Here is a 27,120-nt window from a genome sequence, read left to right as displayed (position 1 = left end):
TTCTTCTTTAAAACTTTTAAGGTAAACACAGGAGACATGGAGCTTACCAATCGTCTGGAGCTGCAGTGTGCCCACGGTAATCCAAAGGCCCCATACTCACGACCAAACATGTCTGCTGAAACTGGTCCGCGGACCAGTTTCAGCGGACATGTTCGATCGTGTGTAGGCAGTAACGGACAGGATTCCAGCAAACATTCGTCGGCCAGACCGTTTTCCAACGAACAACTGTTTCCTGGTCTTGCTTTAAAACAGTCTGCTGGAATCGTGTCCGTCAGACATGTTCGGTCGTCTGTACACAAAAGCAGCGTACAAAAACCCCGCGCATGCTCAGTCCAAATGAGGAGACGGGAGCGCTCGTTCAGGTAAAACTCGCGTTTGTTTGGGATATGGCACATTCGTCATTAGAAACCTTTTATTCTAGCAAGAGAACAATGTCTTAAAAAGGCGCACTAAACCACATTTTCTTGCCTCGTTTTATTAATTCTTCTCTTGCTAGAATAACCCCGTTCTCTTGCTGATGCAATTTCAATAGAGTTGTCCCATACTGAAATGTCACATTTCTTGCTTGTGATGTAATCCTTTAATAATGTTTTCTATGCCAGACGTGTGTTTTGGTTGGTGGTCCTCCATAATTTATAGTAGTCATTTTTGTAAAGGAATGTGCATCTTTTATTGTTTTTTGTTGTTTCTAGTTATGTCACCATTTAGTTTAATTTTTTTTAACATGTTTTTTTCTTTTTAATTTTTTTTTTTTTTTTTTTTGTGTTTCATTTGAGAATATTAAACCATGTTGGCACACCAAATGTCCCCCCCCCCCCAAGGAGTGTGTCCTTTGTAAATGACCCATTGTATATTTATTAAAGGTTTGCTGCCTAATAATCCCCACAGTATAACAAACAATAGACATGTTTTCAAATGAAAGCAAAAAGCCTTTTATTTAGGCAAATGTCATCACAAAAAATAAACAGAATGGCAGCACTAGAATAGATAGCAAACTATATGCAAACTTGCATTTCCAACATGGTGAAGGATAAACTTCCAAGCCTCAGGAGCCAAACCCAAAAATATGAAGCAGCAGCACAGAAACAAAGGAACCCAAACTGTGGTAGTCCAAACAATATGTCCTTTATGTGGAAGGAAATGGAAGGCAGAGAATCAACGTTTCCTCCTCTTTCCAGCCTTCCCTCCAGGCAGCCTTCCAGCGGATCTAACACGGGGTCTTGCAGGTGGGGTCGATGTGGCAGCAGGAGGATGGTGTTCCGCAAGCCGGGCCGGGTCACATAGCCCAGTGTCTGGGGTCAGCAGGCCCTTCTGCATCCACCAAAGGACCTGGTTCATCAGGGCCTTTGCCAGTCTTCTCTGGTCCTCCTCCCCTTCATTCAAATCGTGGGCCAATGAGGCACTGAAGGCCTCTGTGGGGTTGAGGGGGGCCCTCATGATGGCGCTTGCCTCCTGTATCATGCGGAGGCTTGCCTCCTCCACAGGCCTCAACTGCCTCCTTCGGCCTGATGGCCTCACCTGGGGGGGAGAAGACTGGCTGGTGGTGGTTCTCCTGGCCGGGGGGACCTGCTGCAGGCCACTGGGCCCAGCCTCCTCCTGGCTGCCACTGACCCCGGCCTCCTCCTGGCTGCCACTGACCCCGGCCTCCTCCTGGCTGACAGACACCTGAGGATCTGCCACCTCCTGGCTGATCTCTTCTTCCTGTGTGGAAAAAAAGGACATTTTTTACAATTTCGCTAAATAAAACCACACTCATTTTCATGTTTTTCGTTTAGTATTTTCTGTTCATTATTACTTGAATACACTCTACTTCTGACCCCTGCAGTTGTCATCCCTGACACCTATTTGTCTGTACACCTTTTTTTTTGCTTTTTCCCAGCTTGGCTTTTCTTTTACAATATCAAATCATTAATCCACCAAGAATTATTTACGCCAGAAATATAGAGGAAACTACTATACCTCCTCATCGAAGGGTGGCAGATCTGCATCTCTGTCAGCCAGGCCCTCTTCCTCCGACTCTGCAGGGCTGTGGTCATCTGGGGAATGTCCGCTGGAAGGTAGCATGGAGGAAAGGTTGGAAGAAAGACTCGACATCGTTTTCCTGCCTTCCATTTCGTCCCGCAAAAAAGCCATCTGTTTATAATACCACAGTTTGGGTTCCTTTGCTTGTGTTGCTGCTGCTCCCGATTTTTTGCTTTTATTAGCTTTGTATGCTCTCCTGTATGTGCTTCTGAGGTTGGCAAGTTTATCCTTCACCATGTTGGCAGTGCATCCTGGCACCCATGTTTGCATATAGTTTGCTAGCTCTTCTAGTGCTGCCGCTCGTACATCTTTATTACAATATAAAGAGTGCTTGGAATTCCACAGGATGGGCGTGTCCTGATATTTTTGAAGTAAGGCCTCTATAGCTTCCTTTGTTTGTAGGAGGTCCATTTCACTTTTTGAAAAATGATATTTCTTTTTGAGTCTAGATTCGCAAAACATAAACCAAAGAAAAATAAATATTCAAAAGGATCAGCGTTGACCTTGATATAATATGTGTCTTCAAATTTATTACCTATATCTAATTACAAACACAGTCTCTCTTGTTTAAACAATGATTGGCAGCTCGGCCGCATTGGTTGTACCAAACATTGATTTGCTAGATGCAGAGCCATTGTTAACATTGCAGTAAATATTTTTAATATAGAAAAATAAACAATGCTTACAAATGACAGTATTCATCTAGGCACTCTTTCATGTGTAAATCTCATGCCCCTGACAATGGATGACATAAAAGACACTTCCTAATGACCTCTGTACAACCAACACTTGAACAATACTTTGCCTGATCTGAATACACCATTCAAAAACTTGTCAATGTGGTACAGCATTGTTCACATCTCTATTTTGTGAGTTGTCCAAAAGCATTTGGATACCAAAATAACATTGTGGTACCCCATAGACAGAATAGCTTAAAAAGGGTGCAACCAACAGCCCAAACCCCCATCCCATGTGTCTACATTTTCAAGGCCTCTGCTGATCCCATTTTTAATTTCCTTACCTTCCTGTCTCTCGCTCCTCGTTTCTCACGCTCGCCTAATTACTGCGTAAGATGCGTAATCACGGCGTGCACCTTTTAAACACTCCGCGTATTTATTAAACCCCGCCCTCGTCACCTTTGCTAGGCCCCTAATCAATGAGTTTAGGAAATATGGCGTTAACTGTGTATGTTCAGGATGCGATCGAAGATTCTCCGCGTAACCTACGTAAACACGTTGTTTGCATTCTCTACACTCCGCGTATGTATTAAACGCCGCCCTCTTCTCCGCCCATGGCGTAAGAATTCATCTTTTCCACGCCCATAATCTCTGTGGGAAAGGAAAGATGGCGATGTCACACGAGCGGGCACGATGCTCTCATGCCACAAGTGAAGGGACAGAGGCAGGGACGTCCCGATCAAGGCCAAGAAGATACAAAGCCACTAATATGCGGTTCCAGGAAATGGTGGAGTTAGTTTACATCATGCGAAAGAAGGACTATGATGGTGAATTAGGGCCATACAAGACCCCTAACCGCCGAAAGGCACATATTATGGACAAGGTGGCGAGGAGAATGCAGAGGATGTTTGGGATCACCAGGTCCAAGGAACAGCTGAGGAAACGCTGGTCAGACTTAAAATTGAGGGAGCCACATCAGATGAAGAAAATACTTAAAATTCTGCGTAAAAGTAAGTAAATATATATTGGGGTTGGGGGGGGGGTGGGTGATTGTCTGCAATAATGTGTTGCCATGTATATTTCACCATCTGCCTCCTTGGCCTGCTTGTAATTTTAAAGACATGTTGTCATTTATTTTTTATGACATAAATAACTACATATTTACAAATAGTGTTCTTAGTAAACCACGTAACATCACATAGTTTCTCAGAAAGGCTCGGTTATTCCAGGAACAACACACCTGGACATGGCTCACTGGCCAAAAACTTTGTTTGTAAACATTGTGTAAAAGCTAGTTCTAAAAAATAAAATTAGGAGAATGGGAAAGGCAAACAGGATTCATTCTAAAAACAGTGGTAATAAAGCAGATGTTTTCACATCTGCAATGCAGAGCACCTGTGTCTCCCCAAATCAAAAATGGGTTTTGGTAGGGTCTCCCAGAAATACTGTTTAGGGGGGACATCCATGTGTGTCACTTTGCTAAAAAGGGGCAGGATCAGAGCTTGCCATAGAAGTAATTCCAAAATGTAGGTTTGGTGAAAGATAAAAGTAACTAAATGAAAGCATCTTCTAAGCAATGTATGCGATTTATGCTCTCCAATATCTGTGTGCTGATGAGTCTACATTTTTTTTTTTTTATTTCAGGGGAAAGAAGTCGCCAGCATTTGGAGGAGGCAGAGAGGGCCAGACAAGGCCAAAATCTTCCATCTCAACATGTGGAGGAGGAGGAGGATGTGGAAGGAGAAGAGGATGTGGAAGGAGAAGAGGATGTGGAAGGAGAAGAGGATGTGGAAGGAGAAGAGGATGTGGAAGGAGAGGAGGATGTGGAAGGAGAAGAGGATGTGGAAGGAGAAGAGGATGTGGAAGGAGAAGAGGATGTGGAAGGAGAGGAGGAAGGAAGAAAGGAGGAAGGAAGAGAGGAGGAAGAAGTAATTTTGGACTTAGAATTTATAGCAGATGAAGGGCAAGTGGCGGAAGAACAATTTGGCGAATTGAAAGAAGGTGGATTGATGGATGAAGGAGGAGTCCAAGATGATGGGGAGGTGGTGGAAGAAGGAGGAGTGATAGAAGATGATGGGGAGGTGGTGGAAGAAGGAGGAGTGATAGAAGATGTCGAAGAGGTGGAAAGGAGAAGCCCATCAGGTCAGTGTCACCCTAGCTTGATTAAAAAAAACATATGTAGATAGGCCTCATCGAAAACTAATTTTGGAAATGACCATTTTTTTTTTTTTTAGGGGAGGAGGATGGTGTGTCAATATTTTCACGTGCAAGTGCTGCTATAATTATTCAGCAGGTAATGGAGTGCAGCACTGAAATGCACAATATGCGTGAAAGGATGGTTGTCATGGAACAGAATGTAACAAATGTCCTTTTGGAATGCAGCACGGAAATGGACAATATGCGGCAAAGAATGATGGTCATCGAATCTAATTTTAAAAATATTATTGACATGATGGGCCGTGTCAAAGACTGAAACACCCCCCGCCCATCCCCCGCCCCCACAAACATTTTTACTGTTTTAATAATGAATACGCCAAAATTTGAAGATACACACACAGTGTGCCAACATGTGCTATCTGCCATCACAGAATATCTAGTGTCTGTGCTTTGTGGGTCCAACCCCCTCCTCCATCCTCAAGTAGTTGAGAGGAAGGGTTTGCTCCCACAAAACACAGACATTGATCACCCATGATGTCAGATAGCACATGTGGCCATTTGTCTGTTGAACCAATGACATTTGGCGAATTTGCACTGAATGTGTGTATCTTCAAATTTTGGCGTGTTCCAGTGTGAAAGCACACCATGACTGACTGCTGTTGTGAGTTTTTATATTTTTATAATTTTATTTTTTTACTTTTTGACCATGTTGTACATTTTTGGATACTATAAAGTTTAGACCATAAAGAATAAACACCGAAAAAAAATTATAAAGATATATATATAGAATTATAAATCTCTCTAATCACTGAATTTAGTGAAGTCGAGATTTGACTCCTAAATCTCCACAACAAATATTCGTATTTAAAAACACACCAAAAAAAAAAAAAAACATATAAAAAAAAATGTAATAAATATTGGTTTTGGTGCATAAAAAATATGCCGAGAATAAAAAATACTAAGGCGGTAAACACCCCACCAAAAATATTCTATATATATATATATATATATGTAAACAATAAATCGAACTATATTTGATAAACAAAACTGTGAACTTGTTAAAAAATGTATAATCTTCATAATATTTTTTGTTGAATTACCTGAAAAAAAAAAAAAAAAAAAAAAATTTTTGTAGACTCCTAAGTACAAAAGCAGGGAGTAATGAAAAAAATATAAAATAATTTTTGGGGTCATGAACAAGCAAAAATTAAAAAAATTGACCTCAAAATTTACAAATGGAGTTGCTTCTTATTTCTAGACTCAATACCCTGTTTATAGATGAGTGAATACTGTGCAAAATGTGGTTATTTACTAAAAGTGGAGAAATCAATTATGCAGTAAAATTGAAGAAGTTAGTTAGAGAACCAGGAAGACAGATAAAAAGAGAAAAAGCATTAATGACAAACAACTGTATAAAGTCCAATGGTCTAATTATTTATTATTTGTGAGAATATTCCTTTCTTTGGGGGCCGAATTAGAAAGAAATATGATCTGGCATAGCAATGGCCCCCCGACCCATGAAGTACTCAACATATTTGTCGCGTACCTCACGAGCTGATTGGGGGGCCAAGCCAGCGCGACCAGTGTCCAGCCCAGGAAGGGTATCTGAGGGTAGTCTTGCCTCAGAACCGATGTCGGGTAGGTACGTCTGGGAGTGCCTGCGTAAAAAGTTGTGCAAAATGCAGCAGGCAAATACAACGGTGTCCAATTTATATTCCGCCAGATGTATCGATGTCCTGAACAGGCGGAACCGGTTGGTGAGTATCCCAAAGGCATTCTCGACTACCCTCCGAGCCCTGGCCAACCGAAAATTAAACACACTCCTCTCTGAGGTGAGGGTCCTCTGGGGAAAAGGCCGCATGAGGTGAGGACCAAGCCCGAAAGCCTCGTCCGCTAGGAACACAAACGGAAGTCCTTCCACATTATCTTCATCTGGTGGCAATGCCAGACCACCAGCTTGGAGACGATCATAGAAATCAGTCCGTGCGAACACTCCCCCATCAGACATCCGGCCATTCTTCCCCACGTCCACATATAGAAACTCATACTGTGCCGACACCACCGCCATCAACACAATACTATGATAACCCTTGTAATTATAATAGTAGGACCCCGAGTGGGGTGGGGGCACAATGCGGACGTGTTTCCCATCTATTGCTCCACCGCAGTTTGGAAAATCCCACCGCTGGGCAAATTGGGAAGCCACAGACTGCCATTCCTGTGGTGTGGAGGGTAGCTGTGGGGACAAACAAAAAAAGAGATTTAGTACTTTGGAACAAAAACATCCTACAAGCATCCTTGTGACACTTCAAAGTATTAAAATTGCATTAGAAAAATGTGCATGGAGAATTTGGGAAATGAAATATATAGGGCCACTTCATTAAGAGACTCCACAGCCCTCTGATGGGGACAATAAAAGTTTGAAGGGGGGGGGGGGACACAAAAACCAAAAAGTCCTGTTTTAAAAAATGGCAAGGTGGGTTTGTCCCTAGGATAGCATGCTGGACAGGTTAATATTGGGTAAGGGACAAATATGCAGGTAGGTCAAGAATAAAACATATAAAGCTTATATCAACATGCATAGGGAGAAAAGGGAACGTTAGTTAAACACACAGCATATCTGGGAAATTAAAAATAAAGTTAGTTGGCAACATTATTACAGCCAGGAAACTTACCTTAATATACTCCTCATGCAGAACTTTGATGATGGCAGCACACGTGTCCGGTATGATGACCCCAAGCGCCTGCGGAGAGATGCCTGTCGAGAACTTGAGGTCCTGCAGGCTCCTCCCAGTCGCCAGGTACCGCAACGTGGCAATAAGCCTCTGCTCGGCCGTGATGGCTTGGCGCATCACAGTGTCCTGCCTCGTGATATAGGGGGACAGAAGTTCCAGCAGACTGTTGAATACGGGGTCCGTCATGCGGAGAAAATTCCTAAAGTGATTAGGATTATTCTCCTGGAGTTCCCTAAGCAGAGGCATATGTGAGAACTGGTCACGCTGGCGCAACCAATTCTTGGTCCAGAAACGCCTCCGCCCCCTGTTTCTGGCCAAAGTACTGGAAAAATGAACATATCCAGCAGCCATCCCATAAACAGCACCAACTCGCGAAAATTGACGCTGCTGATCCATCATGGCTTCAAACCGGCCGGCTGGTCAGTCAAGAACACACTCAAACAGAAAGCACTCGCAAATCCAGCACTACCTGCGACAAACGCGTGACAAACAGATACGAGCGCACAGGATGCAACTGCTAAAGCAGAAACAACCTGCTAGCCTATAGCCGAATGACAACTACGTTACCGCAAGCACACGCACTGAACCCGTGAATACACGCTGTCAAAGCCTGGAGACCGAGAAGCGCGAATCAGCTCTAACCAAACCTTCACTAACACGAGCAAACCCGTAACTAGCAAAAGAGGAACAGAGGGCGGCGCCATTAAGTTTGGTCTTCCCCTTTATAGTGACGTCGTACGTAGTTTACGTGCACGCGTTCCGGTACGACGGTAATTTGGTCCGCTGGTGTGTACAAGCCAGCGGAACCAAACAAAAATCAGCCTTGTACGCCGGAAACTGTCCGGCAGACAGTTTCCAGCGCACAGATCCGGTCGTGAGTACAAGGCCAAAGAGTCATGACTCTTTGTCTGCACTGGCAATCTTTTTTTTTATTTATGGTATTCATTTGGTTCTTTTTCCTCAATGTACTGCCATTGAATAAAGAATAATGCTGTTTCAAGCTATCATGCACAAGGGATTCATGTTACACAGAGAACAATATAATCAATACAAAAGAGAGCTGCCGTATGTGGGGCATGAGAGTGTCTCAGTCCCGATATGTATATATATATATAAAGTTAAAGGATGTCCAAGGGATTTTGTGAGACACAGACAACAGGGTGTAAAATATACACAATGGCCGGGATTCACAAAACACTTACGCCAGCGTATCTACAGATACGCCGCGTAAGCGTAAATGTGCGCCGTCGTATCTATGCGCTGCTCCGGTGCCCTCCGCCGCTTACCGGAGGCGATCGGATCTGTTCCCTTGTGTGACATGGAGACGAGTGAGGGGAAGATGGCCCCCACCTGTCTCCATATCATTGCAGGGTATAAGCAACGTCAAAACGTCACTTCCACCAAATGCTCTTAAAGGGACATGTTTTATTTTTTATGACATTTAATTTGTTTTTGTTTTTAATATCATTTGAGTCTAAATATGAAATCTGAGGTCTTTTTGTCGCCAGATCTCATATTTAAGAGGTCCTGACATGCTTTTTTTTTCTATTCTAAGGGATTTTTACATTTCTTGTAATAGGAATAAAAGTGACCCATTTTATTTTATTTTTTAATACGTGAGCAGCACCCGCATATAAAAATGGTGTTTAAACCACACATGTGAGGTATCGCCGTGATCATTAGAGCGAGAGCAATAATTCTAGCCCTATAACTCCTCCCTTTTTGTAACTCAAAAAATGCAACTTAAATTTAAACGTCGCCTATGGAGATTTTTAAGGGTAAAAGTTTGTCGCCATTCCACGAGCGGGCACAATTTTTAAGCGTGACATGTTGGGTTTCAATTTGCTCGGCATAACATTATCTTTCACAATATAAAAAAAAAAATGGGCTAACTTTACTGTTGTCTTATTTTTTTATTAAAAAATTTCCAAAAAAAGTGTGCTTGTAAGACCGCTGCGCAAATACGGTATGACAAAAAGTATTGCAACGATCACCATTTTATTCTCTAGGGTGTTAGAAAAAAATATATATAATGTTTGGGGGTTCTATGTAATTTTCTAGCAAAAAGGCTCGGTCCTTAATTGGTTAAACGTCAGCAGCTACAGTATTTGTAGTTTCTGACTTGTAATTTTTGGAGGGGGGTTGGAGCTCCGCTTTAAACTGGCCTAACACTAGCAGATTTAAAAACAATCGTTTGGTTTTTAAAATTCATATGATAATTCTCATTGTAGCACATGCCGCGTACACATGATTGAAAATTCCGACAACAAAACCGGGATTTTTTTTCTGACAGAATTTTGGCTCAAACTTGTCTTGCATACACACAGTCACACAAATGTTGTCAGAAATTCCGGACGTCAAGAACGCGGTGACGTACAACACTACGACGAGCCGAGAAAAATTAAGTTCAATGATTCCGAGCATGCGTAGGATTTTTGTGCTTCGGAATTGCATACAGGCGATCGGAACAAGAACTTTTGCTGTTGGAAAATTTGAGAACCAGCACTCAAATTTTTCTTGTTGGAAATTCCGACAGCAAATGTCCGATGGGGCCTACGGTCAGAATTTCCGGAATTTCACAGTCGAAAATTCCGGCAGAAAGCTCACATCGAACATTTGTTGTCGATCGTGTGTACGTGGCAAAAGACCAGATGAATTTCATTAGAAAGCACTTCATTCTGTTTCATTTGCTTTAGGCATTTGATTGGGGAATAAATGCAATATACCGAACAAAAAACACATTTACTGTTAGAAATTCAATTATTCGAGAAACATTTTCTATCCTGCTCCTGTGTCTGTGGTAGAAAATGATTGTTGATTTGATCCCACTAATAATTTGAAAATCAAACAAAACGTTCTAAAAAGAGAGTTTTTGAATGAAATTCGTCTAGTTTATGGTCTGCTTTATAGCTGCTTACACATTATTTATTATGTATAAACCACTCACAAAAATATGTATTTGTGACAGAATATCCGAATATCCCTCTTCCACTCTGAAAACAAAAGATCATTTTCAATGCAAAGTTGTTGCTATGCCTTGTATTTTGCATATGTTCCTGGTTTCTATTTATCAGCACAAACCTGTTGCAGGACGTGTTCAGATTCATCTAGGTGTGGAGTAATGCAAATAGACTACGTGGATATATCCAATGAGGAGCACAACTGGGGTTTATTTATAGCAATGAAGACTATTTGATTTGCATGTGCGTCTACATTTTTACTAAGGCCTGGTGCACACCTAGGCATTTTAAGTGCTTTTTGCATTTTGCCGATTTGCACTACAGTCCATTTACCATGGTTTACTAAGGAACACGTTCTGTAGTGCAAATCTGCAAAAAGCACTAAAAATGCACGTGAACAGGCCTAAAACTAACAACAAAAATCAACTTGCTTCCCCCACTGCGGGAAGGGGGTTCAATAAGTCTTGCATTAACTGTAATCTTGCGAACATTGTCGCATAACTCCCAAATGTCCCTGATTTGGAGCAAGTTCTTTCTAAATCCTGCGATAACTCGCGGCAGACCTCCGCAATGTCTCCTGGGTACAATGACAAAAGCTCCCAGGAGACATTGCGGCATCGAGGAAGTGACGGAATACCCGCACACTACCCGATGAATCCATATACAGGAAGCGGCCAGTAACATAAAGGATTACTAAGGTTCGCCTGCCCCTGACAGTGACTCGAGCTGGGCATCGCCGCTTAGTGAAGGATTGGCTCGGGCGGCTCAGGTGCTCTAGTCCTGCAAAGGGAACTGCGTTCCTGCTGTGAAAAAAGTGCAGGGACTCCGTTCCCACGCGTTTCCGCAGGACTTGAGCCCTGATATAGTTGTATATAAAATTCACTATGTATCTTTCAAAAAGTGTTTCCAAATGCTAAACTTTTCATCCAAATTCGAAATTGCTGCATTTGTAAATTTTAGGAGCCAATATAAAGGAAAATTTGTGGTAAAAAAGCACTTGATTTGATTAACCTTTTTTTTGGGTTATGTCCCCTTCAAGGGGCATGACAGGGGGTATGTCCTATGCCTACATACGTTTGCTAGTAGGTGTACCTCATTCACATCTCAAAATGTTGGGAAGTTTGTTGTCATATAAAATTATGAGACATATATCTCTGGCAGTTCTGAAGCTACCTGTGACAATGGGGGGTCTAGCAATGCCAGATTTAAGATCCTATTTTTTTGTGTCTCAATTGACATTCTTACATTGGAGATGCTTCCCCCAGGTTCCTAATGCCACCACGCTACTGGAAGCGGCGGTTGCCACTTCTCAGGAAACCCTATGTTCTGCTTGTTTTGTAGTGAATTTTTATCAATTTTTTACAATAAAGACAAACCTAATGTTTTTTTTGGAGTGCGGCTGTCCATCCCGTCTTTCCTTATATCAATTTCTCAGGAAACCCTGTTGAATATGCTGTTCAGAAAAGAGGTCCTGGGGAGAAAGGTGGGGACGGCAATGGTGCTCCCAGGGAGGGTTTTTTACCTATGTGCACAGAGAATGAAGGATGACCCTTTATGGATGTCACCTAATTGTCATTTGTGGTACAATAAATCACTAAAGGAGATGGGCATAGATGGGCCACATATGGAGTGAAATATCTACACCATATTTACCAAGATGGCAGGTTATCCTCTTTTGCACAGCTACGAGAGCGGTTCAACATACCTAGAACTTGGGGATTTAGATATATTCAATTGCAGCATGCAGCGATAGCCCAGTTTGGGAGGGGGGATGTGAGGGAGTAAAACACTGCTTTGTAAAGGGTCTTGATGGATCCGGACACAACTAAGCATATATCCAGATACTATAGAGATATAGGACAGGGAGGACCTGACTCTAAGGGCTAGATCTAAATGGACAGTGATTATACCAGACTTGAATGAGGACTTGTGACAGCAGGTCCTGACACGTAACTGGTTTCAGTTATTTCCTCCACAGATAGAATGATGTAGCTTCGATATCTACATCAGGTATATTATACACCGACCAGACTATTCAGAATGCACAGAAGGGATACTGCAGACTGCCATAAGTGTAGGGGAGCAGAGAGAACTTTTATCCACATGATATGGGATTGCCCGAAGATAAGGCCTTTGTGGTCCCAGATGACCGAGTTTATATCCAAGCACTTTGCCCTGCTGAATAAATGCTCCCCCCTGAGGTGTCTGCTGGGAGTATTTGATCAAGAAGAGCTTAATGTGCATACAAAACTGTACCTCAGACTTCTGTACTTCGGAATGCAGAAACTGATCGCCCGAAGATGGATTTATGATGAGCAACTTACTTTGGGCATGTGGATAAGGGTAATAAAGACAGATGGACCTCTTTATAAGATGACGTATGAGACAAGGGGGGCCCCAAGAAGTTTAGGAAGGTGTGGCCTCGGTGGATTGATTCCAAAAACACCCTGGTGAAGGAGGGGGTCAGCGGGAACTGACAAATGTTAGCAAAGATGAAAATCAACAGTACTGCGATAGGTGAGAGGATGCATTAAATACACTGGAACGGGAGGGGGGATTTCTTTATTTCTCTGTTTAAACTTATGTTCTTCTGGTTGATGTCAAATGTTCCGGCATTGGGTTTACTTTGTTATTTAAAAAAAAAAAGAGCAAAACTAGGGATGGAGGACCTCAGTGAGAATCTGGGAGAGTATAGGACAGTTAATGTTGTTTATGATGACTTTATTCCTGTGAAGAAACATTCCTATGCAACAATGTTAATGCTTACCATCCTAATGTTTAAATATTTGCTGTAACCTGTTAAGATGCTCAATAAAAATTCCTCTAAAAAAAAGAAAAAAAATTATGAGACATATCTAAAGTTTATCTAAATTGCAAAACAAAAATGTAATGCAGTATATTGCAGCTTACTACACCTTAGATATGGTGGCTTCATTCATTTCTGTTTTCAGGCTTTTTTCCCTTTTTTTCACCTGGTATTGCTTCAAATAGAAAACGGGCAGCACAGTGGTGTAGTGGGTAGCACTCTCGCCTAGCAGTAAAAAGGGTTGCTGGTTTGAATCCCAACCACGATACTACCTGCCTTGAATTTGCATGTTCTCCCTGTGCCTGTGTGGGTTTCCTCCCACACTCCAAAGACATGCTGATAGGTTAATTGGCTTCTGTCTAAATTGGCCCTAGTATATGAATGTGAGTTAGATTGTAAGCTCCTTGAGGGTAGGGACTGATGTGAATGTATATGTAAAGCGCTGCGTAAATTGACGGCGCTATATAAGTACCTAAATAATAATAATATCTACACTAACTTTTCCCTGCATCTATGGAGGAGGCCATTGTTATCACACAGATTAGACTTTAAACATGTCTTTCTGTTCATCTCCATTACATGGAGCATTTATTTAGTCTTTTCAGATCACAGGACGTGACAAGGACACTGCATTTCTAGTAAGATCGATAGGCATTTTCTGTAGTTGCTAAAATATTCTTCATCTGAAAAAAAAAAAAAAAAAAAATGCAGCCATCATATCTAGCAGAAGTTAGTCACACTCATCTGAACTTGCTCTGTCAACATTACACAGAACAAGTCTAGCTGAGAATAAAGCTGACCATACACTAGTAGAATTTAATTTGAACATGTTCATTTTGGGAATGTTCTTTTCATTTTCTTATCATTAGTGGGGCTTCAAATTGACTGATGAGAAAATTAGTAGGAGCGGGATGGAAAAGTTTTCGCAAATGAACAGATATCTAACAATTATTGTGCTTTTCATTTGGCAAATTACATTCATTCCGAAATAACATGTTAATAGCAAAGGAAATTTTAAAGTACTTTCAAACAACATTTATTAAGTCTCTTTAGGCATTATGGAATGAGCTGATGAGATATTTCGTACAATTTTTTTTTTACGTAAATCAACCAGTGTAAGGCCTCGTACACAAGACCGAGGAACTCAGCGGGCGAAACACATCGTTTTCTTCGTCGAGTTCTTGTTAGGCTTGTCGAGGAACTCGACAAGCCAACTTTCTCCATTCCCGTCGAGGAAAAATAGAACATGCTTTATTTTTGGCTCGACGAGTTCCTCGACAGTTTCCTCGATGAAAAATGTACACACGACCGGTTTCCTCGGCAAAAAATCTCTCCCACCAAGTTTCTTGATGGATTCTGCCGAGGAAAACGGTCGTGTGTTCGAGGCCTATGGCGTGTTTAACCACTTGCTGACTGCCCTATAGCAGTTTTACTGCTACAGGGTGGCAGCTCTGTGCAGGATCACACATATACACGTGATTCTGCATTTCCACTTGCAGGTTGCATGCATGCACCGCCAGCGGGCCACTTCTGCTGTGAATCCTCACAGCAGAAGCCGATCTGCGGATGCCGGGCACTCAATGTCCTCTGGCACCAGCCGATCATTGGTAACCAACATAAAATGGGTATCTGCCTAGGTCAGGGATATGCAATTAGCAGACCTCCAGCTGTTGCAAAACTACAAGTCCCATCATGCCTCTTCCTCTGGGTGTCATGCTTGTGGCTGTCAGATGCCTCATGGGATTTTTAATTCTGCAACAGCTGGAGGTGCGCTGAATGCATATCTCTGGCCTAGATGAACAAGGGCTGCTCCTTGCTTTGAAGGCCAGTTAAATGCGTGGGCAGTGGCAAGTTGTTAGATATTGCATATATGTTTTGGGGGTTTAGATAAAATAGGGCAGGGTAAAACACAGTATTTTTTATTAATTTATAGCTTATTTCAAAGCAAAACTTTCAATACAATTAAAGATAAGCCTGAAGCAAAAAATAATAATTAACGTAGGGCTGGCATGACTAGGTAGCAGGGCTAACAAGCATACATAAACATACAGGCAGTCACATACCAGTAGGAGTGGGTTGTGCAGAATTAGAAGGGGCTTGAGGTCTTGTACACATGGCCGAGTTTCTTTTTTTTGCCGAGGAAACCGGTCGCGTGTACACTTTTTGACGAGGAAACCGACGAGGATCTCGTCGGGCCAAAAAGAAAGCATGTCTTCTTTTTCCCCGACGGGAATGGGAAAATTTGGCTCGCCAAGATCCTCGGCGGCTTCACAAGGAAATCGACGAGCAAAACGATGTGTTTTGCCCATCGAGTTTCTCGGCTGTGTGTACGAGGCCTTAGTGTGGTATAGGTTGGGTCAAGGCTGTTGTGCAGAGTATTGAACTATGCGCTGGAAGCTTCTTGTATACAGAAATACGCTTTACATTCATGGAGGATTTATATCAGGAAGAGAACAACAAACAAGTGTATATAAAACAATAAGGAAGGTACAACCTGTGATTACATTATATCATAGAATACATGCTATAACACTGCAGAGTCACCTGCTGGCATAATGCATATATAGTTCACTGTACTTTACATTACTTGCTGTTCTTCTTTTAATAAAGAGTTCTCAGGGCAGTTGGAGGTCATCAGACAAAGAAGAAACTTCCCACCCTCCCTCTCAGTGAATCGGGCAGGGTGCAGCGGCTGTCATAGTTGCTTGGCGGTTGGGATCTTTGGAGGCCTTCTAAAATAACAATGATATGGCATATTGGGAACCATCTATTGTATAGGGTGCGCTGTAAAATTAACAGAGGTTTAACTGGGCATTGGAGATATGGAGGTATCTGTGTAGAATGTGGAGAGTTGGGATCCTCCCTGAGTCGGTGTGTTGCGGCTGGGGACCTGTATGTACTGTATACAAAACGATTCAGGGTTCTTCAATGCCTTCAAAGATCGGCAACCTGGTTTACTATGTATCATTGAGATTATTATGTTTTTGTTAAACAAATGTGTTCTACTGGTTATTTGTTAATAAATGGCCGCTGCTGCCAATTTTACTCCAAAAAATTAAAGTCTAATTATTCTCTAAATGTGGGTAACAATTACAGTAAGTGGGACGGTCTTAGTGGTACAGAAATTTGGGTGTTTGCATCTGTCTTACCATAGTCAAGATGACTGCTGTTTGATTGTTTAGCTTACCTTGTACATGGGTTTTTGCCCTGTTGCAAAATGCCCACATCTATTCTATAGATTAACTCTACATACTGTATTAACTTTTCTTTTCTCTTTCAGGAGCCAACTAGATTCATTACTGAAATCATATAATTGCTATTTTAAGGACCAAAAGAACCTACAAATAACCTACCACCATGTAAGTCGTCATGCGAATATTTGTAGACCTAACCTCACAGTATCCACATTGTTATGTAGCTTACGCAGTATGATTTTTTTAGATTTGTGTGTGTTTATTGTCATTTCACTTATTAGTTAAAGTGGCCTTGAACTCTGAAAACTGGAGATCTTTTGAGGAACAAAAACTAAAGCAGCCCATAGATAGCTAAATTTTCTTTTCTTCCACCACGGGTGAAAACACAGTCAGTGGGGCATATTCTTAAAGATCTGAGGCGGCGGAACGTATGTCCTTTACGTTACGCCGCCGCAAGTTTAAGTGGCAAGTGCCTGATTCCCAAACCACTTACCTGTAAACTTGCGGCGGCGGCGTCGCGTAAAGTCCACCCGCGCAAGCCCTCCTAATTCAAATGATCCTGGTAGGGGGCGTGGATCATTTAAATTAGGCGCGCTCCCGCGCCGATCGTAATGCGCATGCTCCATCGGGTAAATTACCCGACGTGCATTGCGCTAAATGACGTCTCACGGACGTCATTTGTTTTGACTGTAACGTAAATGGCGTCCAGCGCCATTCACGGACGACTTACGCAAACAACGTCAAATTTTCAAATTTCGACGCGGGATCGACGGCCATACTTAACATTGAGTACGCCACCTAGGGGGCATCTTTATCTTTACGCCGCGTATCGCTTACGGAAACGACGTTAAAACACTACGGCAGGCAAGCGTACGTTAGAGAATCGGCGTGACTAGTCATTTGCATATTTCACGCTGACCGCCACCTAGCGGTCAGCGTAAATATTGCAGCCTAAGATACAACGGCGCAGGCCGTCGTATCTTAGGCATGTTTAAGTGTATCTCAGTTTGAGAATACACTTAAACATAGGATCGGACTTACGTCGGCGTATCTGCTGATACGCTGGCGTAAATTATTTGAGAATATGGCCCAGTGTTCCCCCATTAACACAGTCAGTGGTGTTGATGGGGGGAATGCCTACTGCAGCGCTCGTGTGTTCTTCTGGCAGAACACAATAATTGCTGCTAGTGGCTATAGCAAGTGGCAGTAATTGAATGTATAAAAATCTGACAGGCGGTTTTGACTTGGGTACAATCAGCCTGCCCATACATGGATAGAATCTCAGTCAGCTCAGTGGAATCTTAAGACTAAACCTGTTCCCATCCCCATTCTAATCCTATTCTATCTACACTATGAAAGAAAAGATGCCTAAACTAACCTATTCTGAAGCTGCTCCGGGCCAATCACATGTAAGGCCTCGTACACACGACCGAGGAACTCGTTGGGCGAAACACATTGTTTTCCTCGTCGAGTTCCTTGTTAGGCTTGTCGAGGAACTCGACAAGCTTGCTTTGCGTACACACTGTCAAGACAAAATCTCCTCATTCTCAAACGCAGTGACATACAACACATACAATGGCAGGGGAAGTTCGATTCCACTGGCACAACTCTTGGGGCTGGTTTTGCTAATCTCATGTGTTTGCATGTTAAGTAAAAGTTTGTTAAGAGACGATTTGCACTTTTCAGTCTGTTACAGCTTGAAAAATGTGTTATCTCCATTACAAATGCTACTTTCACTCCCGTCTCATACTTTATTCTGAGCAAGTGCGGGTTTCTTAGCATACAAACGCTCGAGTTTCTCGCCGAAAACCAGCCCGACGAGGAACACGACGAGCAAATTTAGACTCTCGTCAAGGAAAAAGAGAACTTGCTCTCTTTTTTGCTCGTCGAGTTCCTCAACAGTTTCCTCGATGAAAAACATACACACGACCGTTTTCCTCTGCAAAAAAGCTCTCCCACCAAGTTTCTTGATGGATTCCGCCGAGGAAACTGGTTGTGTGTACGAGGCCTTAGAGTCCCAGTTCCAGCTTCAGAGTAGAGCAAGGACAGCCTACAACAGATGCCCCATGGTACACCTATGGGTGATGTCATTGCCCAGGCTTTGCAGTCGTTGTCGCTGTCTCTCCTCTACATAGGCATTTTTTCTTTCACAGGGTATATAGGATAGTCTTAGAATGGGGGTGAGAGTAGGTTTAGTCTTAGTTAGAATTTGACTGTAATTAATACGGATGCCCCATAGTACACCTATAGGTGATGTCATTGCCCAGGCTTTGCAGCCATTGTTACTGTCTCTCCTCTATACTGAAGCCAGTGACTTCAGAATAGGTAAGTATAGGCATCTTTTATTTCACAGGGTATAAAGAATATTCTTAGAATGGGGGTGGGAGTAGGTTTAGCCTTAGTTAGAATTTGTTTGGAATTACACTTTAAATTCCTCTTGAAAAATAGAACTTTCTGGCATGTGATTGGGCCAGTCATTAGTGGAGCATCTCTAATATGGGATAGCAAAGCAATGCTCCTTTACCAAGATGGCTTGCTCCATAGAGATATAATAGAAAAAGGCAGTTCTGAAGATTAACACTTAATTTTGATTCATATTATTGTATCAAGAGCCAGTCAGAATGTTTTTATTTTGAAAAGATCAGCAGTGGCAGTCTACAAATGTACCTGTACATGATTCCTTTATTCAAGTATAGGATAGTATATAGGGATATTTCATTTGCTATATATAACTATTAAAGTGTCACTAAATACTCCATGTTTTACCAATTTCCAAATCCAGCATAGATTAATATATCACTGCACGTTCTTAAAATGTAACATACCATTTTTATTTTCTGTTAAACAATCGCTCCACGTGTCACATACAGAACCTCTGTATGTATAGAGCAGTGTACATCTATAGGAATCATTTGCGCCAATATGCACAAACTGCAAATCCCATCTATTAATGTGCTCATCGATAATGAAAATGTGTGTATATTTTCATTCATTCAGATTGGTTTTCCTGGTTCCATGGGTGGTGCTGTGTAGGCAGTGTATGTGCTTTAACTTGTATGTTCCGGCGTTGGCTGTAGTCCTTATCAGGAGTGAATGGGGGTGCTATGTTCCTATGGTGGGAACATGTAGATTGAAAGTAGTCACCCTCATAATGGGAGTTGCAGCTGTGCAATTTTTACTATTTTTATGAATGTGCCATCCATCCCTGCTGTCACTTTAAAACTAGTTGCTGACCAGCCGCCGTCATTCTACGGCGGCAGGTCGGCTCTCCTGGGCGAGAGCCCGTAGCTCTATGTCGGCTCTTTTAGTGGCCACTAGGGGCGCGTGCGCGCCGCCGGGGGCGCGTGCGCGCCGCTCTTCCGTGACTCCCGTGCGGGTGCCCGGCGGGCGCGATTGCCGCTGGGCACCCGCGATTGCTCGTTACAGAGCGGGGAACGGGAGCTGTCAGGGGTTCTGTCAGGGGGGGAAAGGTGGGTCCTGTCAGGCGGGGAAACGCTGATCCTCTGTTCATACAATGTATGAACAGAAGATCAGTGTTTCCCCTAGTGAGGCCACCCCCCCTACAGTAAGAACACACCCAGGGAACATACTTAACCCCTTCCCCGCCCCCTAGTGTTAACCCCTTCCCTGCCAGTGGCATTTTTATAGTAATCCAATGCATTTTTATAGCACTGATCGCTATAAAAATTCCAATGGTCCTAAAAATGAGTCAAAAGTGTCCGAAGTGTCCGCCATAATGTCGCAGCACTGAAAATAAATCGCTGATCGCCGCCATTACTAGTAAAAAAAATATATTAATAAAAATGACATAAAAATACACCCTATTTTGTAAACGCTATAACTTTTGCGCAAACCAATCAATAAACGCTTATTGCGATTTTTTTTTTACGAAAAATATGTAGAAGAATACGTATTATCCTAAACTGAGGAAAAAAAATGTTTTTTTATATATTTTTGGGGGATATTTATTACAGCAAAAAGTAAAAAATATTGTTTTTTTTCAAAATTGTCGCTCTATTTTTGTTTATAGCGCAAAAAATAAAAACCGCAGAGGTGATCAAATACCACCAAAAGAAAGCTCTATTTGTGGAAAAAAAAGGACGCCAATTTTGGTCCCGAATTGCAAAAAGTGCTCTGGTCTTTGGGCAGCAATATGGTCCGGGGGTTAAGTGGTTAAATCTAGCAGGTGATGAGCTGTAGGCCACAGCAACAACTTACTGGAGGTTTATTGAAAGGTGGGACTGTTTGCAGAGATGAAAAGTTACAGTTTTATTGAAAATCAGCAGCATCATATATTTTAAGATCATCAGAATATTCATTATGTATTTGTTGCCCAAAGCTAATTATACTTGAATATCTAATTGCAGGAGACCAAAGGACATATTGTTTTATCAGGTCTTATTGAGATATTCTGGGGAGTTCAACGACCCATACGTTTCAAAATGCAGGATGAGAGAAGTAATTCCACAGAATCAATCCAACTTCCAGAGGTCATAGGATCAAGTATAACAAAAAGGTAAATCCTTTTTCCTTATGGTCCGTACACAAAATCAGAAAATCCCATGAAAAATACTGCTTGATTGTACAATAATCTGATCATTAGCACACAGCCTTTGAGAGCCGACCACGACAATTCATTTAAAATTATCCAAAGGGACAAGCACGAAAATTGTTCTCATCCGATACCAGATCGTACGATTTTTGTTTCATTCTTTGAGTTGTCATTCGAAAATAAAATACAAATACAACACATTACATCACTGCCGAATTCCGTACATAACTTTAGTAAAATCTTCATGCTTTGATATGTTTTGTGGGATAACATAAGACAAACCCTGTTCATTCTTGCCTCCGATTACTGCAATTCTCATGAGGACTGGAGTGTCTTCCTGAGCACTGTAGTGACAGTTAGGCCTCATTCACACTTGGCCGTTCGGGTCCGTCTGTCGGCGGACCTAAACGGCCGCTCCATGCATCGCTATGGAGCGTCGGATGTCAGCAGAGACATCCGACCCGCTAAAAACAGACGTTTGGGGGCCACGTCCCCATCCGTCCATGCGGATCGGATCGGGTAAGATCTGATGAAAACGGACATGCTGTCCGTTTTCATCAGATCGCTCCATAGGAGGACAGCGGTGCCCGACAAGCCCCTCCCCGCTCAGTGAGCAGAGAGGAGCTTGTCATCCGTCGGCTCAGCGGAGATCTGCGGACAGATCTCCCGCTGAGCCGACGGGAGCAGGCGGAGTCCGCCAAGTGTGAATGAAGCCTTGTGTCCATTGCGCTGCTCATTGCTTTTCTTAGGCTACATGTACACTAGCCTACCCTGACCGTGGCTAAGGGAAAATGAAAAATGCATTTTTGCCACGTTTTCCATTTTCCCGCGCCCCTGGGTCAAAACATTCCTATCCTGAATGCGATACTTCCTCGTTGAGGAGAGGGATGCCTGTTGATGCTTCTCCACTAATTTGCTACTGCAGTTTGAGGACCTGATGCTACTCCACCTCTCCTACTTCCTATTTATTATTTCCCCCTTGGCCCTACAAGTTCATTAGAAAACCAGTCATTACTAGGGGGTGGGGAAGTGGGGGCTGACATTAAAAGGCAATGCCCTGCTCCTCTACCAGGATCATCACTGCTGCACAGAGCAGAAAGAGGCTTTATAGGTTGGTCACAGATAAAAGATAAGCTGCTAGAAGGGTCTCCAAGGGCATGGTTAAAATACTACTCTCTGCACACAGTACATGGTACACATATGCCACAGTCAGGGCCGGCCTTTGCGCTGTGCGGAGAGTGCGATCGCACAGGGCGCCATAGCAACATGGGCGCCTGGCGACCGCACAGCTTCTTTAATTCGCCCGTGTATTAAGTAGTGTGCGGGGGCGTGCCGCACACTGGGGGTGTCAGGCCGGCGCCCCCCCCCCCCCCCGCGACGGAAGAGGACCTTGCTGGGTGGGATGGCGTGGTGCCGGGTGCCTGGCTTTGCAGGGGGGGTGCCGTGCAAGCCGCATCCCAGCGAGCCGTCGGCACACCCGGGACCTGGCCGCAGTGATCCCCCTTCTGCTTAGGCAGCTCCGCGGCTCTGAGTCTCGGCTGCCTGTGACTGTCTCAGTCACGCAGCCGAGCAGTGAAGCCTCCTCCCCCTTGCCTGTACTGTGCTGTGTGTGCAGCACGCGGCAAGCAGGTTATCTGAGCCTGCTTGCTTTACAGGTCTGAAGGGGGGGGGGGGGACGGGGGGTGTGTGTGTTCTATTACAGGTCTGAAGGGGGGGGGGGGGGGCAGGGGGGGTGTGTGTGTTCTATTACAGGTCTGAAGGGGGGGCCGGGGGGTGTGTGTGTTCTATTACAGGTCTGAAGGGGGGGGCCGGGGGGTGTGTGTGTTCTATTACAGGTCTGAAGGGGGGGGGACGGGGGTGTGTGTGTTCTATTACAGGTCTGAAGGGGGGGACGGGGGTGTGTGTGTTCTATTACAGGTCTGAAGGGGGGGACGGGGGTGTGTGTGTTCTATTACAGGTCTGAAGGGGGGGGACGGGGGTGTGTGTGTTCTATTACAGGTCTGAAGGGGGGGACGGGGGTGTGTGTGTTCTATTACAGGTCTGAAGGGGGGGACGGGGGTGTGTGTGTTCTATTACAGGTCTGAAGGGGGGGGACGGGGGTGTGTGTGTTCTATTACAGGTCTGAAGGGGGGGACGGGGGTGTGTGTGTTCTATTACAGGTCTGAAGGGGGGGACGGGGGTGTGTGTGTTCTATTACAGGTCTGAAGGGGGGGACGGGGGGTGTGTGTGTTCTATTACAGGTCTGAAGGGGGGGGACGGGGGTGTGTGTGTTCTATTACAGGTCTGAAGGGGGGGGACGGGGGTGTGTGTGTTCTATTACAGGTCTGAAGGGGGGGGGACGGGGGTGTGTGTGTTCTATTACAGGTCTGAAGGGGGGGACGGGGGTGTGTGTGTTCTATTACAGGTCTGAAGGGGGGGACGGGGGGCTGTGTGTGTTCTATTACAGGTCTGAAGGGGGGGTGTGTGTTCTATCTGTATTGTGGTTTTTTTTTATTGTAGGGGGGTCACTCTGCACTGTAGGGGTTTATCTGTATTGTAGGGGGGGGGGGGTGTTTTCTGTATTGTGTGTGTGTGTGTGGGGGGGGGGGGGTTCGCACTGTAGGGGTTGATCTGTATTGTAGGGGGGGGGTGTTTTCTGTATTGTGAGGGGGGGTTCTTTATTGTAGTGGGGTTCTGTATTGTGGGGGGGGTTATTTATTGTAGGGGGTCTGCACTGTAGGGGTGGTCTATCGTAGGGGGGGGGTTCTGTATTGTAGGGGTGAATCTGTATTGTAGAGGGGGTTCTGTATTGTAAGGAGAGATCTGTATTGTAGGGGGAGGGGTATGCACTGTACGGGGGTCTGCGTAACATGCAGGGGGTCCAGAACTGTTAGGGGGTGTCTGTGTAACATACAGGTGTCCGGGGCTGTGTAATGTAAAGGGGTCCAGAGGTGCAGGGTGCTGTGTAATGTAAAGGGGCCCAGAGTGATGTGTAATGTAAAGGGGTCCAGAGGTGCAGGGTGCTGTGTAATGTAAAGGGGCCCAGAGGTGCAGGGTGCTGTGTAATGTAAAGGGGCCCAGAGGTGCAGGGTGCTGTGTAATGTAAAGGGGTCCAAAGGTGCAGTTGTGGAGAGGGGGTACACAGTAGTGACAGAGATATTGAAGAATGCAGGGGGGTGTTTTTACATTTTACGGGAGGGCAGATATAGGATCTGCCCCGGGTGCCAAATGCTCTAGGTACACCTGGCAGGCCACAGGCGGATTCTGCAGGAATGACAGCGTGGGCGGCTGTCCTTGCCTTGCTATGAGGAGCAGGGATGAGGAGCTCATATGCAATGCGCACTGAGAAGACAAAGGAGCGCAAGAATCCACAGAAGCAGGCAGCAGATGTAAAAACTTTTTTCTGTAAGTAAATTATTTTTTTATAAATGCAGTGTACTGCTTAATGCCTGTTTTTGTATTTTCTTTTTTAAATAGGGTGTTTCTTAAAGAACAGTAAATACAAAAGTTAAAAAATACTTTATTGTAATTATGTTTGATATTTGATAGTAAATTTACAGGTAGTGGTATTATACCATGTGATTTACTTTATATGTGGCGTTATTATACCGTGTGAATAAAAGTTGTATTTTTATCATAGCTTGTAATCTTTTTTTTGGGAACTTAACTGAATGGAAGGCTTTAAATGGAGCTGGTATTGGAGAAATGGGTGTGGTTACCGAGGGGTGTGGTTACTAAGGGGCGTGGTCACTGAGGGGCGTGGTCACCAGGGGGCGCTGTAAAGCTTTCTCGCACAGGGCGCCTAAAGGCCTAAGGCCGGCCCTGGCCACAGTCCTGGTACTCATTCAATATGCTTCAATTAGAAGTTTGTTTCGCACAGGGTGCAGGACTTGGGAGTGCATATAGCACATAGCGCAGGGCTTGGGAGTGCGTATCACACAGGGTGCATGACTTAGGAGTGTATATTTTATGGGGTGCATGGCTTGGGTGTGTATATCATAGAACGCATGGCTCGGGAATGTGTGTTGCACGGGGCACTATTTTCAGGATTGTGAAGGACGCAGGGCTCAGGAGTGTGTATCGCACAAGGCACAAAGCTCAGGAGTTTTTATCGCAGAGGGCACAGAGCTCAGGAGTGTGTATCACACAGAACACAGGGCTTGGGATTGTGTATCGCATAGGGTGCAGACCTCGGGAGGGTGTATTGCACAGGGTGCAGGGCTTGGGAGTGTATGCCACATAGGGTCAGGTCTCAGAAGTCTGTATGCATTGCACAGGGTGCAGGAATATGTATTAAATAGGGGGCAAGGTTTGGGAGTAGGTAACACACAGGCCCACGTGGGTACAAAAAGGGCCTATATAAACATACACACACTCACAATACAGTTAGCCATAGCAACAGTTGATGCCAGTAACACAGCAGAAACCAGTCTCTCCAGCTAAGCACACATTTATCATCTAAACAGTGTAATTAATCAATGGAGTTTTGTCTACTGCTTTGCATTCACATCACCAGTTTTATCTGTAGAAGATAAGAGCCACAGGCTTCACTCCACCAATGGAAAATACCATCCGCGACATGATGGCAGATTTTTCTTCCTGGGGCATATATTCAACATGTCCTTGACCTCTTCAAATACAAAATTTGAATACAACTTGAGCTCACAAACACTTCCAATACAACAGGGATCTTTTATTCTGTCCTCTTTACTAAAGGCAAATAGACTGTGAAGAGATTAGTACATGAGCAGAAGGTCTGCTACCTTCCATCATCCACGTATGTGTAAGCAAAAATGCTGTTTTGTTTTTTTTCTTGCATGGTTGGTTTTTCTTTGCAAAGTGAAGCTTTACCTCATTTACTAAGATATGGAGCAAATGCACTTGCAGAGTGCAACTGCATTTTGCAAAGTGCACAGTCTATTTTTCTTTAGTAAATCAACTCAATGGAAAAGGTAGCTCATGTATAGTGGCATGTGGTTGCCATCATCAATTGAACAACTGAATACCTCCATATGGGTGGGATTTTAAGGCAACACAATGTATGTGACAAGTTTATATTTATTATTAAAATACATCATTATATCAAAAATGACAAAAGTATCAAAGACAGGAATAAAAACTTTTCAAGAGAAAACTGTAAGTCACCGCATGCCCAAGGACTAGGCTAAGAGCGTGCAGGACAATTTTCCTGCACGCTATAAAAAAATGCACTTTTTATCAATCAAAAAGTGTTTCCCAGTGCTAAACCTTTCATCTGATTTCTAAATTGCTGCATTTGTAAATTCCAAAAGCCAATATAAAGGAATAGTAGTGGTAAAAAAGCACTTGTGGGTTTAACCAATTAAATATTTTTTGTACAATTCTCCTTTAAGGGGGAGTGACAAGGGGGCTTGTCCTATGCCTGCATACTTTTGCTGGTAGGTGTCCCTCATTCCTATCTCAGAAAGTTAAGAGGTATGGTGACATCTCCCCAACACAAACACAGCCACCAATAAACACTTGATAGAGCTTCTAACTCTTCTCTATTCCAGAAAAAAAAAAAAAGTATTTTATTGCTGTCTGTTTTCCCGAGGGAGAAATTATTTTGGTTTCCTGTGACCACAGGAGAAGAAATCTCGCTAACATGCACACAAACAGCTATGAAAAACTAACAGGGATTTTAATCATTCTCTGTTCTATCCATAACTAATAAAAGTCAAGAATTCTTCTTCATCCTTAGATTTTATATTTTCATGACATCTTATTTTGCATTTATGAGATAAGAATATGGACTAGATAGTGCATATAATTCCTTTTAATATAATAATAAAAGCATAAAACTGCACCCAACAAACAAAGTGAGCAAAACCTTCTGTCAATATAAGGAAGCCAATGTTGTGTGGATAATTCTCTATCCTGGTGCTGCCCAGGTAGCTTCCCTATACTTACACCAGTGTTTGTTCACTACCATTGTAAGAGCAATTCTAAGCTTTTATCATTATATTAATAGGGTTATAGGCACTACCCAGTGCGCCCGTGCTTTCCTTTTGTTTATGACA

General features: G+C 43.4%; 1 protein-coding gene across 2 annotated transcripts in view; it reads left to right on the top strand.

Moving 5' to 3' along the window:
• Positions 1-27,120, top strand: part of RASSF6 (Ras association domain family member 6) — a 68,091-nt gene that overhangs the window by 18,344 nt on the left and 22,627 nt on the right. For both annotated transcript variants that reach the window (XM_040326339.1, XM_040326328.1), the window contains exons 3-4: positions 16,638-16,716; positions 20,919-21,067. In XM_040326339.1, the coding sequence (XP_040182273.1) occupies positions 16,638-16,716; positions 20,919-21,067 (228 nt within the window). The remainder of the gene's footprint in view (positions 1-16,637; positions 16,717-20,918; positions 21,068-27,120) is intronic.

Source organism: Rana temporaria, chromosome 1 (genome assembly GCF_905171775.1).
Source record: "Rana temporaria chromosome 1, aRanTem1.1, whole genome shotgun sequence".
NCBI lineage: Eukaryota > Metazoa > Chordata > Amphibia > Anura > Ranidae > Rana > Rana temporaria.
This window is presented reverse-complemented; position numbering and strand designations above follow the sequence as displayed.